The sequence below is a fragment of the Malaclemys terrapin genome, chromosome 1 (genome assembly GCF_027887155.1).
Source record: "Malaclemys terrapin pileata isolate rMalTer1 chromosome 1, rMalTer1.hap1, whole genome shotgun sequence".
Lineage (NCBI taxonomy): Eukaryota > Metazoa > Chordata > Testudines > Emydidae > Malaclemys > Malaclemys terrapin.
The window spans coordinates 134,026,326-134,043,626 of record NC_071505.1 but is presented as its reverse complement, the minus strand read 5'-3'; the positions used below and the strand labels follow the sequence as shown (position 1 = coordinate 134,043,626).

Below are 17,301 nucleotides of genomic sequence, written 5' to 3'. Positions count from 1 at the left end.
CATAGAAGCACAGGCTCCACTAGGATGGCATCCAAACCCTCTGTGGTGGGCTCAAAGACAACCTGGAGACCAGGAGCCAGCAGAACCCATAAATTATCCGTGGCTGAGAATGTCACCATGGTCCTGGGCATCATGGCAACTGGTTCTTTGCCGTGAACAATTGGCCAGACCATGGCCATTAACTAGTCTGTGGTCTCTAATGGTAACAAGCTGCTTCAATCACAATCATAAGCTGATGCTCACTTTCCTGTCTCTCATGAATTTTTTTGTTTCACTTCACAGCTAAACCCCATTTATCTCCTTTATTCTTCTTTTATTGCTGGAGGAGGCAGTTTCCACTCCTGATAACACACTGAGCTGCTAGTCACCATGCAGTCACTAATATTTCCTCATCACAAAGCCATCACCGCTGTCTTGACAAATTACCCAGTGTATTTTGGATAAGCCTTGCTTTTTAAATAGATGCTGCTGGTAAAAATAGTATGGACTTAACTGGGCAGAAAATTGGGGTGTTGAGAGAAATTATTTGCAGCAGTAGCACCAAAAAGATGAAACGACAAAAGTTTTGGTGGTAAGGCTCTTAAGCTGCAGTCCGTTAGGATTGGAACTTTCTTGAAAAATCACTATGAAACACAACGTAGGCCACTTTGATAAGACACAGATTATCTGGGGAAAATCTGGTCACTGAACCCAATGAGGGAGAGCTTAAATTCTGGTTGATGAGACAGCTCTGCCTTCCGCACACTGGGAGACTATTCCTTCCTTAAACTCAGTCAGTGCAAAGGGACCCTAGCTGATTTTATTCTAGTAGGTCTCAGCATTGCTAGTGTCTCACACTGAAGAGCTGTGCATCCCAGACGAATAAATGAAAGGTGCAGCACTAAAGAAAAGGGGACTTGAAGGATATCCCTCAGGGAAGGGAACAGGCAGGACTAGAATTGGTTCGTTAAGCCCAAACAATTGTCCCCATGTACCATGACCAACATTTTTCAAATTGAGGTGCCCCGAATCACAAACCTAAATTCCATATACAGTGTCACCTAAATAAGAAGTCTTTAAAAAAAAAAAAGGTTTTTGGCACATCTGGAAATCAAGTCACTTTTAATAGATAGCTAAAAATATATTTACAAGTCTAACTTTAGGAACCTACACTTGAATATTTTGACCTATATGTTTTGAATGAAAGAATGGAAATGCAAAACTATATATTAAAAACACAAACTAACTAAGAAGCAATAGCAGCACCATAAAAATCAAAGTGTGTAGTGATTTCTTTTGCCCACACATCTTTCAAAGTGATATGTCTCCATGGACCTGTCTTAGCATCTCCATCACCATGTCAAATAGCAGATTGTTTCTAGTCAAGGAAACAAAATGAGACTGCACTGGAACAGATGTGCCATAAATCTACTTAGGGCTGGTAGTGTCCCCACAAAATGAGAAAGTGCTTAGGCAGAGAAATGAGGAATAGCATATGTTACAACATCAGACACCCTGCCTGCAACTAGTCTAGGCGCACACTCTTGCTTTACTTACAGTACAATCAGCACAGAAAAAAATCTATTCGTTAATAATAGTTAGCTGCTTTTTAATTGATAGTTTTCAAAATACTGTACTCTGGTGAGTAATTAGCACTATCCCCATTTCCCAGAGAGGGGAAATTGAGGCACAGAGACGTGACATGGTCAACACTGCATAGTGAATTGGTGGCAAACCTGAGATTTTCCCATCTGCCAGTCCAATGCCCAATCCACCAGACCATGCTCTCAACCCTTGAAGTCCTTTAGCATTTAACAGAGATGAAGCCATTAGAATTCTTTACAAATTGCTGTACTAACCTACTGATTTTAATAGAGTGAAGAGCCATACTATAGCAGGGATATAATTTCTATTAGATAAAATTCCGTAGGCTTTTTGAGAAGGGAAATTTTTACCATCCAGGGACTAAAAAAACCATTTCTATTTCACTGAAATGAAATAAAATGTGCTCATGGGACTTAGTTCTGACTTACATTCTATGCCTTTATTCACTGAAAGATTATAGTACCACGTAGAAGAGCATAACAATCAGTCAAATATGGCAAGAAATAGGCACCGTGAGATGCATTGGGGTTGTTTGACAAGGCAAAAGTTGGCGTAACAGCTGTTATACTGGAGTTCTGGACTCTGCTATTCACTTAATGCAGCATTTTTACATTATTCTAACTGATTGACTGTTTACATTACAATTCCAAACAAGTTGATAATGTGTATATTATAAAAGTACAATAGGGCAAAAGTGCTTTTCCTCCACTACATTTTATGTCTGACTGGAGGGCATATTTGTGTCCACTGCTTTAGACTGTATACAAGTTTGAGGCTTAGTTCTTTATATTGTTTAATATCCTCTCCAGCTGTACTTTCGATTGTGCAGTACCTTTTTGAGAGCTAGCGAGACTTTATCTAACACAAAATGATAGCCACTGTGCAAAGTTACATTTTTCACTTTGAATTTTTTTTAAAGCAGTCAGTTAATATCCTGATGAATTCTAAAACACCTTTACACAAAAGTTACTTTATCAACAGAAAAGCTTCTTGCTGTCTGTAAGCAGGTGATGTTCACAATTTGGCCTGGACAGAGTATACTAACGTTTTATAAAATCCAAATTTAGGCCTCAATCCTACAATTAACAGTCTGCCCACATGATGTCAGTTCCCAGATCTGAGTCTTACCTCCTTCCTGGAATGTAACTTTATGGGTAACAAATATCAGTGAAAAACACACTTCAGTCTATGCTGCTTTCATCCCCAAACTGGCTGTTCTTGGGGTTTGCCCTGCAGATCTCCTCTGTCCCATCCACTTGTTTCTTCTATCTCAGGGAGAGGCTCCAACCCATCTTATATTTCTTGAATGGAGAGAGTGACTCAGTTAAAACACCTTGACAGATATATGTAGGCTCCAAGTATCTGAATCAAGATAATGCAGCAGAAAAGCCCTGGAATCTGTCACCCTATTATGTCTCCTTTCGTTAGCCCTTCCTTTGCAGCTGTCACATTATTTAGCATGGATAACATGGACAGTAGCCTAGGACATAGAGGAAGGCTGCTTGAGTATCTGTTTGCACTGCTATAAAAGAAAACTAACAGGTTCTACTTACCATTGCAACAAACATACGCGTTCCCAGCCTAGCCCTTCCTATCATTTCTCAGTCAGTATCAAGATGTTGACTCCCACCGCCATTCAGCCCAGAATACCAGCCTCAATCGCCCACTTGTTAAATTTTTGAACAAGCACCTTTGTGCTTTCTCCCGTGCTGCTTTTCATGCTTTGGAGGCACTCCCCATAACCATCCACCGAGCTACCTCCTTCCCCTCCTTCAAAACCCTCCTTAAATCTCTCCTTTGCTGAGATGACTGTAAGAAACTTCACAACAGTTTAGGCTGCAGGTATGCTGAGATCACTTCCTATCATGCTGACCAGCATTGTCTCATTGTGTCCTTGTACTCCCCCATTAGTCTGTCTCTACCTGTTATCTCTTGTCTAATACTTACATTGTAAGCTCTTTGGACAGGGATAGGATTTTTTTTTGTTCTGCATTTGTATTGTACCTAGCATAATAGGGTTCTGGTCCATGACTAGAGTGCTTAGGCCCTATGGTAATACAAATAATACAAAAATAGTAAGTTCAGGTAAAGTAATGGGTTGTATCAATAGTTTTATCTCAAGCAGGTTAAAAATAAAAGTAATAAGGACTATTCAGCTCGTTGTGGATGGAGGTGCACACACAGGCTCACCAAGTCACAAACGACCCTTTACCTCAAATGCATGCATTGCCTCCTGCCTTTCCCTCACTGGTGCTGTTTGGCCTCAAACAGAAACTTACTGGTGTTAAACTGTAAAACAAGGAGGTGGTAACTAGCAAACAATTGCTGGTAAAAACCTGACAAGCTGAGTTACAGAGACAGCCTGTGATTTAAAAGACACCAAACGTAACTTGGGCTATGCTAGGGTTACCATACGTCCGGATTTTCCCGGACATGTCCAGCTTTTTGGGCTCCAAATCCCCGTCCGGGGGGAAATCCCAAAAAGCCGGACATGTCCAGGAAAATCGGGACATGCGAGCCGGCGGGGCTGGGCCGGGGGCCGGCGGTGCTGGCCCGGGTGCTGGGGGCGCCGAGCGCCGGCGGTTGGCGGTGCCGGGGGCCGGCGGTGCCGGGGGCCGGGGGCGCCGAGCGCTGGCAGTGCTGGGCTGGGGGCCGGGGGCGCCGAGGGCCGGCGGTCAGCGGTGCCGGGGGCACCGGCGGTGCCGAGCGCTGGCGGTCGGGGGGGCCGGGGGCCGGCGGTCGGGGGGGGGGCTGGGGGCGCCGGCGGTCGGCGGTGCCGGGGGCGCCGAGCGCCGGCGGTGCCGGGGGCGCCGGGGGCGCCGAGGGCCGGCGGTCGGCGGTGCCGAGGGCCGGGGGCACCAAGGGCCGGCGGTGCCGGCGGTCGGGGGTGCCGGGGGCTGGTGGTCGGCGGGGCTGGGGGTGCCGAGAGCTGGTGGTCAGCGGTGCCGGGGGCCGGGGGTGCCGGGCCGGTGGTCGGCAGTGCCGAGCGCCGGGGGGTGCTGAGCGGGCCAGGGGTGCTCGGCCGGGGGCCCGGCCGGGGACCGGCAGTGCTGGGCGGGCCGGGGGTGCTCGGCCGGGGGCCGGGCCCGGGGCCGGCACCCCAGGGCCCGAGCCGACCCAGGCTGGAGACGCCGCGGGGGCCAGCCTGGGCTGTGCCTCCTCCCCCCACACCCCCCTTACCTGCTTCAGGCTTCCCACGAATCAAATGTTCGCGGGAAGCAGGGGAGGGGGCAGAGTTGGGGCGGGGACTTTGGGGAAGGGGCGGAGTTGGGGGCGGGGCTGGGGCCCCGTGGAGTGTCATCCTTTTGGAAGCTCAAAATATGGTAACCCTAGGCTATGCCTACACTACATCATTTACATTCATATAAAGAAGTGGGGATTTCCTTCTATTTTGCAACTGCGTAATCAAGAACTAACTATGTGGCAGCAGAATCATTTGTTACTGAAAGAATTTCACTGTCCTGAAAGAGAGAATCGGAAAGAAAATTTATTACACCTCTAGCCATCCATTCTATCTCGCCATCCATCTATCCATTCTGTCTAGCCATCTGTTCCATCTAGGCACCCATTCCACCTATTTAATCATTTATCCATCCTGTGCTCGTCAAAGTGGTTTCTGAGCAATTTAGCAATCACAGCAAAGTGACAGCAATTCAGATTTGTTTTTAATGCTATTTCTTTTTATTTGTTCTTAGTAACTGTAGGGCTTATTAGCAAAATAACCCTTATACCTAAGTGGAGTTGATATAATGCATCTTATTCTGATGACAGAAACCAGTTGAATGATGTAGTGTAGCATTTCAAAATCCTTTTTAAAAAGAGATTTTTCTCCTCTGAATCAGGATCCCTAAGCTGGGGACAAAATCTCCTCTTTTATCAGTTAGGTTTGTGCTGGTAGTCTGCAATAAAGCAGTAAAGCTAAAAGTCCTAACGGAGGCACTTCAGACAAATATGGAACAGCAACAAGAGCAATGCAAAAGCGGATACTCTCCCACTGTTGCCTCCTACTCACAATCTTCCCAGAGGCCCTAAATTATAATGGAACATACTTCTAAATCAGGGGTTTTCAAACTTCATTGCACCATGACCCCCTTCTGATGATAAAAATTACTACATGACCCCAGGTGGTGGGGCCGAAGCCTGAGCCCAAGCCCCACCACCTCAGGCGGGAGGGCCAGAGACAAATCCCAAGGGCTTCAGCCCCAGGCAGGGGGCCTGTAACCTGAGCCGCATCACCCAGGCTTCGGCCCCACCTCAGGCTTTGGCCCCAAGCCCCAGAAAGTCTAGGCCAGGCCTGGCGACCCCATTAAAACGAGGTCATGACCCACTCTGGGGTCCTGACCCACAGTTTGAGAACCACTGTTCTAAATCAAATCTAGTTGAAATGCATCCAGTCTACTCATATAGTGCCCTCTGCTGGGCTATTCCTGGTGCAGCTCTGGCAGTAGGGCCAGTCTGTTACTCCCTGTCTGACACAAAAGGTGCTGTGACTGCCGTGCAGCCTCAACTGGACCTCGAGGGAGAGGGAGACAGACACAGATTGAAAAAAAATACGAAACAGCAAAAAGTTGACATAGTTCTGAAATATAAAAAATCCCTTCGTTTAAAAAAATAAAGCTAGTTGCTCAAGTTAAAATATCCTATAGTCATGAAGATATTTCTGTTAAACTAAGAAAATCTGGGATGAATACGCAGCGGATGCACTGTCACTGAACAATACAGATTGTGGAGCTACAAAAGAATGTCCTTACAAATCATACTGCATAAGAGTAGTAACGCTTTTTTTTTTAAAAAAAATCTTGTACCAAAAAACAATAGAAAATATTTTTTTCTCTTCTCAGTTAAGAATTATTTCAAGGATTGGATTGGAAAGTGTTCCAGGCAGTGAACTTGCTAAAATTCATCTCGATTTAAGGCATATCAACATGAACAGAGAAGGAGGCTATAAATATGCCCATTAAGCATGCACAGGTAATACTGATACACGTTGAAATGTTGCTTCTCTAGATTGTGCATTAAGGCAAAGAGAGCGGAGACTTTTAGTCTTCAGTAAGAGTCCATTTTAATTCTTCTGTGTAGACAGCAGGTAAAAATCATCCCACAGCTCTGTGTTTAAAACAAAACAAAAATAAATTATTGCACCACGTCAGTAGTGGATGGACAACACTAATGCACATTAGCAGAGCTAATCCAATTTCATGGAACCAAAATAAAAAATTTTAAAAGGCCTTTTTATTTGCATAGTAATCAAATTTCCATTCAGTCAGATATGGATTTTATTTTTCCATTAACCCCGTATTGACAAACAGAACTCTAAAACGTCAACAACAAAGATTCCTTATACAGAACACCACAAGCTCTTATGATGCCTGATTTCTACGCCTACCACAGGGGTGGACTTTAGGCCCAAGCTCACTGCACATCCAGGGGCCCTTCTTCCTGCTGCCAGACAATTAATGGTTCTGGTAAAGGTACTGCTTGTTGAGATGCACCCTTGCGAGGTGCCAAGCACATCCTGGGAGGCTCTGAATGCTACCACCCCCACTGAAGTCAATAAGTCTGATCCTGCTGCCACTGTGAGTTTCCCCATTGACTTTAGTGGGGGCAGCATTAGGGCTAACAGAGCTCAGCATCTCAGACCAGATTCACTGACCATGTGCTCTCCCAGCACTCTTAGGCCTCTGTTCCCGTCTCAGCTTCTTCCCATCTATCCGCACTTGGGCCTGACACATTGTGCTGGAGACCAGCTCTTCCCACTATACTTTGCTCACTGCACTCTGCATCGGATCAGCTTTTGCCATTGCTTGGCAACTGGGGGAATATTGTTGGTGTATGGAGGTTAGGCATCCAGTCACAGGTAGGATGAGGCTGGATGATGTCCTGCCTGTCCTACTTTTCACAAAACATAGGTGCTGTCCTGCCCCCAACACATCAGCATGTCAGCTATTTCCTTTCCAAGTGGAACAAGAGAAGCACCTAATCCTTGTCCCTCAACATATGATTTCCATTGGTGTTGGGGGAGTAGGGGGAGGCTTGCGGGATCAGACCCTGTCAAGGAGAGCCATGTCGACAGATCTCTCAAAGACAGCATCTGTGTCCTGACTGGAGTCCTTTGCATCCATCTCCTCAGCTGTTTTTTTCTTACCTTTGTCTTGTTTGTTACAGTAGGTTAATTTCTGGCAGCTATTTTTCCATGCTCCAGAATGTTAACATCACCATTCTATTTATAGTTCCCGTGCTGACACTTGGTAATGAAAATATATTTTCAAGACTTGTATGCGCTCCTCTGGCTTTCTCCTTTTCACCCCCCTGACCCTACTGCTTACTTCTTGGATGACTGAGGCTTTTCATGCTGCCAGGCAAAATTAGTTGAAAAGAGGAGTATTTCCGAAGTTGAAAAGGATTTAACCACCCCCCAAACCAGTCTAATTTAATTTGAGAACAATCTGATTGTTCCTTGAGCACTGACCGTATTGTCAGAACTCTGGATATCTCCAGAGATGTAGATTAATGAAGAACTGCAGAGATTAGGCAAAAAAATCCCGACTGTTACAAATCAAGATCTTGTCTGTGCTTAGACAGAACATATACAGAAGCCTAACCAGAGCTACATTAGGGAGCTGGAACGTCATTCAGAGGAAAGTAGACACAGAATCTTGGTCTTGGCAAACAAGCAAAGGTGCAAATGATATTTTACGCTTTACTGCGTTTCTGAGCTGTAAATCAGCCCAATGCAGAGGACCCAGGCCAGGCCACACCCACCTCTTAAACCCATGGGGCCAAATCCTGATTCTGCTGACATCGATGACAAATTTTCATTGACTTCGAGAATGGGATTTGGTGCTAAAGCACAAATCCGGGTCCCAGCACCTGTTCTCTGCAGCTAGGCCAGGCATAGGGCAGATTTGGGGGGTTGGGAGGGAGGGGAAGAATATTCTTCCCCAAACTATGGGGCAGTTGAGGAGATGATCCACAAAAGTTGCTTCAGTCATGGTAACCACCACTGGGCCTTATGCAGTCCTCTGTGGGGCAAAGGACCAGAGGCCCTGAACTGGATGGGACTTTCTGGCCAGCCCATGCCTCACCCCTTCCTGCCTGGTGCAGGTGGACCCTGCAGCGATGAGCACTGTGCTGAGCATGAAGTCTGCTCCTCTGGCATGGTTCACCCTCCCAGTCCCCCCGTTCCCAACAGGACTCCATTAGTCCCACTGCATGTGGCCCAGATCTCTACTCCATTATGCAGCACTTCAGTGATGTGGGGGCTCTGAAGTGGCTGTCTCTGCTCTGGGGCAAATTTCATCTTGAATGCTAGAGAATCTCATCGAGTTTGCTCATTTGCTAAAGCAGGGCATTCGCCCTCTGAATGTGCGTGCAGTGCATGTGGATCTGCTGTCGCGTCCGTTTTCTGCCTCAGCTGCTTCTACTAATAAGGCTTTGATGCACATCTTGACTTAATTGCCGTCAGACTCTCTTGGCAGGTCATTTAAACAGAGCATCTCCATGAAGCTGAAGCAGGTGCTTGTTTTCCAGTTCCATGACAAGGGGGGGTCTGCCGGAGCAAGGGAGAGAGCTGCAAAAGCTCTACAACCAACTCACAGACAAGACAGCTTATTACTAGTTTGACAGTGCACAGTAAACACAGTGGGCCTGATTCTCATTTACACCAGAGCCACTCTATACAGCTCTAGGAGTGGAAAAGAGCCTTAGGGTGAGTGTAAATGTCATTTACTCCCCCTTCAAGGTCTCTCTGCGCTGTAGAGCAACCTTCGTGTATATGAAAATTAGGTCCACAAACCTGAAAGTGCTGCTGGATTCCACACAGAGGCTCAGCTCTAAACAGAAATAACAAAAAGACCTGTTTGTTGCAGGAGAGATTTCAGACTGAGGTCCAGTCCTGGCAATCAGAGCTGGCTCCACTCACCACTGGGTTGAAAAATGGCACACAACTGATTACTGCTGGTGCCATGGCTTTGTTATTATTTGTATTGCAATGGCACCTACATGCTCCAGTGAAGGAGCAGGGGCCCATTGGCCTCGGCCCAATATATAAGAGCTCATAATCTACATCTATGATGAGAGACAACAGGTGGATACAGCAAAGAGATGGGGTAATTGCTGGTAATTGAAGAGATTTTGTCTTTGTTTAGGGCCTGATCCTGCAATGAGTAATCCTTACTTAAAAGAGTACAGTGGCTTTAAACATTTGTGCAAACATAAGATCGTATCCAGACCCCACTGAAGTTAATGGGTGCTTTGACGCTGACTTCAATGGGATCAGGATTTCTCCCATATGAACTGCCAGACGAAATAAGACCAGTGGTACATCTAGCCCAATATTCTGTCGCTGACAGTAATTCCAAGGAAGATACAAGAAACTCTGTAAAGGACAATTAAGGAATAACCAGCCCATAGGGAAAATTTCTAAGCATGAAGGTTTCTATCCCTTGTAATTTATTTTATCCTATCTAATGTAACTGTGGTTCTTCTCATTATCTGTATGAACAGCCAATCCTTTTTTGGAATCCTGCTAAGCTCTTGGCCTTTGCAATTAGGTAACTTTATTGCCGTATTCCCTATAGCAAAAGGACTACTTGGAGAATTCTACTAACATTGCTGTACTGTTAGTTAGCCACAAAAGCCATTAAAAAGTAAAAGGGAGCCACTGTAGACCCATTGACTTCAGTGGAACTGCTCATGTAAGGGTTGGTCTTGGAAGGGTGGGTTTGCAAGATTAGGCCTTATGTTATGTTTTACAAACATTTAATCATTCTTAGTGCTTATTTTCTCTTACACAACTCCACAAAGGCAGGCAAATCTCATGCAAAGCCATTGCAAGCCCGCCTTTCAGTAAGGTTGTGCTGTGCAGAAAGAGCCGACAGTCTTTTACCAATCACCCAAGAAAAACAAAAAGAATCATGCAAGATGGTCACAAGTCACAAGAGCATTCCCAGGCATGCATTTAAAAGAATACCATACACACCATACCATAGTAGGGGTAAAGAAGGCTAACCAGTCACATTACAGAATACGCATCTTCTTCCTCTTCCTTATAGAGAACATAGTTAAAATAGGCGGTCAGGCCTGCACCAAGCAGCTAGTACACCATAAACAAAAACAGTCAGGAAAACAAGTTAGATTGGCTTGAACAGATTAGTTTAGTACAGTAATGTCAAAGGATTGAACTAGCTGCCCCCTATTCATTCCAAATTAGCACATGACACAATCTCTAATTTCCTCATGACAAGAATTGGAGCTGACCACAGGAAAGTAGCAATTTGGGCTTTTCCTTCACATATCTGTATGTTTGGAAACAGCGAGATTGTCACAAGTTTTCACCCTCTGATGATAAAATAAGGAAATTAAAATAGTGAGCAGCTGTTTCTATAGTTTAAATCATTCAGTCTTCAAAATCAATACACATTCATTTGCAGTACAGCAGAAGCACACAAAGGTTCCCGTCCAACAAAGCACTTGAACACACGCTTAACTTTAAGCACATGAATCATTGAATTGACTTCAGTGGGACTGCTTGAGCAGTAAGCTGCTACTCAGTGTGAGTAAGGGTATCAGAGAGGCTGGTTCTAATTTGCACAAGTCAGTTATTCACAACAGTGCAGTCACTGGCACAAATGAGCAAGGCTCTACTGCAGGGGTTCTCAAACTGGGGGTTGGGACCCCTCAGGGAGTCACGAGGTTATTACATGGGGGGGTCGCGAGCTGTCAACCTCCACCCCAACCCCGCTTTGCCTCCAGCATTTATAATGGTATAATGGTGTTAAATATATTTAAAAGTGTTTTTAATTTATAAGGGGGGGGAGTCACACTCAGAGGCTTGCTATGTGAAAGGGATCACCAGTACAACAGTTTGAGTGCCACTGCTCTACTGTAACTGGGTTTTTGAAGCTGTACAATATTATTTTCTTAAATCCTACTGCTTTCTCTGTAGATAAACTACTCCTCGGAGAGAACAGTGGGAACCTAAACTGCCTTGGAGTTTTCTCTCATTTCTCTCATCAAGATACAACCTTTGGCTTTTTTCTGCCATTTGAAAAATAAAAATTAAACATCAATTACATTTTATTTAATATCAGGAAAATAATTCCCTACGTGAGCAGAAGCTAGACAATGTTGAGATTCATGAAATCAAGTACTATCTTTCTTGCAAGTTGTCTGGATAGAACCCATTTCTCCACCCCTCACTGGGCCTATTTAGCGCCACTTTCATGGCTGCAATGCCTACTATAGGTGAGGTAGGTATAACAGGCCTCATTTGAAGCCTAGTTGATAGAAGGACTCCTATTAACATCAATGGACTATACTGAGGGACCACAGTGCATGCACCATTAAAGCAGCAACTGTCCTTGGAAAAAAGAGCTATGGTTGACTCATAAAAAATACCACACAAGTGCATTCACATTCAGCTTTGGCATCAAATGAGCATAGAGCTTGTTTCTTCCACAAGAAAGAACTCTTCCAGATTAATAGACTAGTGCTGTATTTAGGCAGCTGGAAAGCAAAGCATGAGAAAACATCATCTGCTGGAAACCAAGTGTTTTGTGGGGACAAAGTGTAACCTTATAAAATGAATATTAAAACTTTATGAGAATTAAAACAGCATGGAATGCACCATCCTCCTAAACGATTGTTAGACATGCAGAATAAAAGAAACATGCACATCAGTGATAGAAGGAGGCAGGTCCTCTTACAGTCTACAGCCCTGATTTTGGATGTGAGCTTGAACTTTGAGAGGTCGACAACAGAAAGGCAGAAGTAGAGTGACGCTGATTTATACAAGGCATTAAGCCTTTATTTTTGGTGGAGGCAAAACTAAGGGATAAGTAAAGGTCCTATTGAGCTTGATTGTGCTTTGTATGCTTCCTTGCCTGTTGTTCATTCTTATCAGTTTGAACACTTGTTTGTTGATTGGATTAGAAAAGCCATAGGTGTGCAGAGTGCCTGGTAGCAGATATCAAGCTGTGAAAGCCTTTATCCATGATGCGTGATAAATCAGAAGAGCTCCTGAAAACTCCCTGGTTTGCTATCCATTCCCATTTCTGGATGATAAGCCACTGGAGGGCAAGAGTGAGGTGGTTGAACTGAATTGGAATAAGATCTAGACTATGACTTTCCCATATAACTAGAGCGCTGCAAAATATTTGAAACAAGAAATGAGAAACATTAGCAATTTACAGGTTTTTTTGTTTTTTTAAAAGAACTTGCTAGAAGTAGAGTGAGACTTATTTAATGGCAAAAAAGACTGTTTCTGTGGTTCACAGTGAAGCAGTGGGAAATGGTGGCCAACACTAACAACCAGTGTGTATATGGAGAACTTAAGCTATGCATCTCACCCCAGTATGTAAGCAGAGCATATGCTCAGTGCAGCGTATAATTGAGCGCACAGGACACATTCAGTAATACTTTGCCTGCACATTTTCAACACTGAAAAGTGAGCTTGGTTGCAAATTAGATCAGAAGGTCTGTAACTTTGCCACTACGTGAATGTATTCTTTTGTTTTAGTCACACCTCTCACTGTGCATGTAACGGGCCTAAGACATGAGAACATTATGGCGTCCTGGTAAGGAACAGGCCAGATTTGCTGCTGTTGCTGCTGCAGATGCTCTTCTGTATGTGCAATTGTGAATACACTTCCGCATCTAAACGCCGACTGCTCTTTTACTCCACCTGCTCTGGAGGTAAGCTCACCTCTTCCGATCTAGTCCCTGCTTGGCATAAATTCCATTGTAAACACTTCATGGCCCTCTTGCTTAAATGAAAAGTTGGTAAAAACCCCCCAAAAACGATGGCACTTGATTTATTGCTGTTCTCAATGGACACAGAACACAACTTGCTAAGGGCTCAATGGCTATACAAGCAAGTAAGGGGGGGTGTATTTGTGTGGACTACCCATAGCACTAATGGAAGCAAGAGAGGGCAATCAAACTTCACAGAATGGCTACCTCTCCCCCTGCACAGGTGGGTAAGAGGGGCTGGGGACTGTACATAGCTTTGGCTCTAATGCTAATATGCTTGTCTGTGTAGCTGGCCAGCATGCCAAGTATAGGCCTGATGCAATTTCTTTCTTCCTGCAAGCAGAGGGGAGTCTGGGAGACAGATTGTGACTCTTTGAGTCACACTTTCTCCCAGGTTGCTTGTGGGGCAGCAGAACGATATGCTGCAGGTCATGAAGTGACAGTCTAGCTCTAAATCTCAACAGGCATGTGGCCCCGGGGTCAAACCACTGGCTATTTACGTATGAGCATCGCTGGGTCAGCTTTGACAGAAGAAACTTGGGGCAGAGAGAAGGGAGATGGGAGAGTCAGTAGTAGTAGCGCCATATATTTCACTCTGTCTTTCCTCTCCTCTTTCCCCACTTACAATGTACAAAAGAAAAAATCAGACCGCTACTATTCCGCGGCTGCTGAAATTTCTGAGTGTGCAAACCCAGACGCTCAATATTTTGCAGAGAAATGAATTTTCAGTGACACGAAATTGCCTGAAACTAAAATGGTGAAATTTTTAAACCAAAGCACCGCACCCCACCTCTACTTTTGCACAGCTCTAGTTATCACCTAGGAAAGTGGGAGAAAATGAAGTTTGCCTTAGTATAACGGCGTAAGCAGGTGAATGGCACTGATTATTTTTTTTTTTTTTGCCTCCAGTGCATAGCAGGAAGGGAAGCACCCATTAAAGCTGAAAATGAGTGGATGAGTTATATTGCGATAAATAGGAAGAAACAAGCACACAGGTGGTCATACCGGAACAGATCCCAAATGCACTCCTATGTAAACAGGACTAATTCCTAAAAATGAAAGTAAATCCAAAACATAGGAGCATTAGTAGAGTGCTGTATTTACAGGAAACAATACACAAAAGTGGAGCAAAAACATGTTCAGTCCAACTAATACCTGATGAGCCCAAAGAGATCATAAAGAAGGTACAAGGTAAAAGTCTCAAACGTGTCTAAGTCAAAGGGTACGTCTTCACTACCCTCCGTTTCGGCGGGCAGCAATCGATTTATCCGGGATCGACATATCGCGTCTCATTAAGACGCGATATATTGATCCCCGAACGCGCTCACCGTCGACTCCGGAACTTCACCAGAGCGAGCGGTGGTAGCGCAGTCGACGGGGGAGCCGCGGCCGTCGATCCCGCGCCGTGTGGACCCCAGGTAATTCGATCCAAGATACTTCGACTTCAGCTACGCTATTCGCGTAGCTGAAGTTGCATATCTTGGATCGATCCCCCCCCTAGTGTAGACCAGCCCAAAGTTCCATTTTTAAAAGTGACCTAGGGTATGTCTACACTGCAATTAAAAACCTGTGGCTGGCAAATGCCAGCTGACTTGAGCTTGTGAGGCTGTTTAATTGCGGGGTCGACATTTCGGCTTGGGGTAGAGACCAAGCTCTAGGACCCTGCGGGGTTAACCAGACCCTTTGCCCGAGCCCCGTGAGCCCAAGTCAGTTGGCACAGGCCAGCCGCGGGTTTTTAATTGCAGCATAGACATACCCTTAGGGACTTGAGTCTAAGTCCCATTGAGTTTCAATGAGAGTTAGCCTCCTAAATACCTAAGGTCAAGATTTTCAGAAGTAACTAGTGATTTTGGGTGTTGCCCACGCATCATGTAATCTAACCCCTTTAAGGGTTGAGCACCCAAATACTGAAGCTTACAAAAGCACTACTCACTTCTGATTGTGTTGGTCTATGCCCAGAGGTAGGTATTTGTAGGATTCAGCTGCAAAGTGGTACCTTCTTTGTCCATGATTCACACTGGCTTCTATACTGACAGACATTTTTAGTACCTTAAGTCCTGCAGAGCCTATTCTCCCTCAGCAGCATGATTAGCAGCTGTATTCTGATTGCAGGATCTTTATTATTGGAGATGGCTTCAGAGCCAGAACAACAAAGCTGGATTTTCAGATCAGGGAAACAAATCATGTAAATTTCAAATTGAGCAAATACTCTCCAAATCATAAATACGTAAACCCTGAGAGACTAATGATAGTGGTTAATAACTACATGTATGGACTGGGGGCAGCATGTGCAATAACATGCTAAGAACACACGTGTGTACTAGACTCAGCTAAAAGGGAATAATACTACTACTACTTTTCACTTACACAGTGCCTTTCATATGTGCATCTCAAAGTAACTAATTGTGCTTTGAAGGCTGATCCAAAATCCACTGAAGTAACGACTCTAATGGGCCCTAAGATACCGTTGGGAGCTATTATCCCCATCTTACTGAGCGAACGGAGGCACAGGGATGTGCCTCGACTCCACAGTCTGAGGCCTGGGTGGTGTGAGCTGCAGGGCACACAGAGGCGGGAATAGAATCCTGGAGTTCCACTTCCTGTTTCTTTGCTCTAGCTGCCTATTAGCATGATGCTGTATCTCAGGCAGACAAAAAATACTTGTGCAGAATGGACAGGACAGCTGACAGTGGAGAGGCATAAATAAGAAAAGGAAACAAAGGCGGAGTGAAAGGTTAAGTGGAACGATCAGTATTTTAAATTATGGTGATTGGAAATCCCTCCACGCTGCACACCCGATGAATTAAAAAGACTGAAGACAGGGCAGAATGTGGTTAGGCTGAGAGTGTGCAGAAGACTCTTCCATCCACATGTTATAGAGTCTCCTCCCATTTGTCCCAGTGGCCTGTCTACAATCACCAAGAAGACACTGATGAAGCTGTGTGCGCAGAGCTGAAGTTCAGAGCAAGCTCCTGGGAGAATTTCACTGCCTAATTGTGTCTGAAACCTAACTGTTTCAAAAGAAGAAAAACTAAAATTGGTTAATGGAGCAAGGACAAGATTGAGAACCACAATCTCCATCATGCTGCTCTCTTCCACCTGCATTTGGGAGAAGGATGCCCCAGATCACACATTCAGCTGCTCCAACCAGGTTCAAGCTAGGGAAAGTAAGAAGACTTGTGGGTAAGACCCAAGAGTGGGACTCAGGAACAAGGCTGTCTGGAAAACAACGATTTCTGTTTCAGGGCACTCAGACTGTAGAGAATTCAGGGTGAAGCCCCTGCTCCAAATCAGGCAGAGCAGGGAATAAAACCTGGGTCTCCCACATCCCAGGTGAAGGCCATGAGTTCAGGTACCTGCTCTGCCTGACTTGAACCTGGGCCCCCTACATCCCAAGTGAGTGCCCTACCTATAGCTAAGAGGTTCCAAAACTTTTCTTATTGCATACCCCTTTCCAGATCTACCAGCTGCATGCACACTCCTACCCTTCTCATCATGATACTTTGGGTGTTCTACTTAACACTACCTGCGTTTAGCCATCCGACCATATTTCACTGTTACATACAGAGATAGTTACAGTGCATCGTATACAACTGAACCCCCCTTTCCTCCCCCACTAAGTTCTGAGCTCAGTTAGACTGGACAGTTGCCGGGCAACTGAACCCACTCTGCCTGGAGACTGGAGGTGAGGGCTCTCTACGTCAGCGTCTCCGTGTATCTGTTCTCATTGGTACATCTTGAAGTAAATGAACTACCATTTTTTAAATAATTAATTCCCACAGAATTTTAAAGCTTCATCTGAGTAGCCTATTATGAAAGTGCAATAAATAAAATAAGAAATAAAACCCACCATTACACAATTTTGCCTGCGTACCCCCAGAGATATCACGCATACTATGGTGTGGGAACCCATGTTAGGCTATGTAGGGGTCTCTTTCCATCTCTCTTCTCCTCCATTCTCTCCAT

At 45.0% G+C, this 17,301-nt stretch overlaps 1 protein-coding gene across 6 annotated transcripts in view; it reads right to left on the bottom strand.

The window, feature by feature from the left end:
• The window catches only part of TSPAN11 (tetraspanin 11), a 198,278-nt gene that overhangs the window by 16,882 nt on the left and 164,095 nt on the right, over nucleotides 1-17,301 (bottom strand). Inside the window, exons 8-9 of one of the 6 annotated variants that reach the window (XM_054039574.1) lie at nucleotides 10,570-10,678; nucleotides 4,457-6,690 (exon numbers count right to left, since the gene is read on the bottom strand). The exons of 3 other annotated variants lie outside the window; for them this stretch is intronic. In XM_054039574.1, the coding sequence (XP_053895549.1) occupies nucleotides 10,598-10,678 (81 nt within the window). In that variant the 3' untranslated portion in view covers nucleotides 4,457-6,690; nucleotides 10,570-10,597. Of the gene's footprint in view, nucleotides 1-4,456; nucleotides 6,691-10,569; nucleotides 10,679-17,301 lie in introns of those variants that run through there. 2 more of the 6 variants (XM_054039584.1, XM_054039592.1) reach the window with 2 other exon arrangements.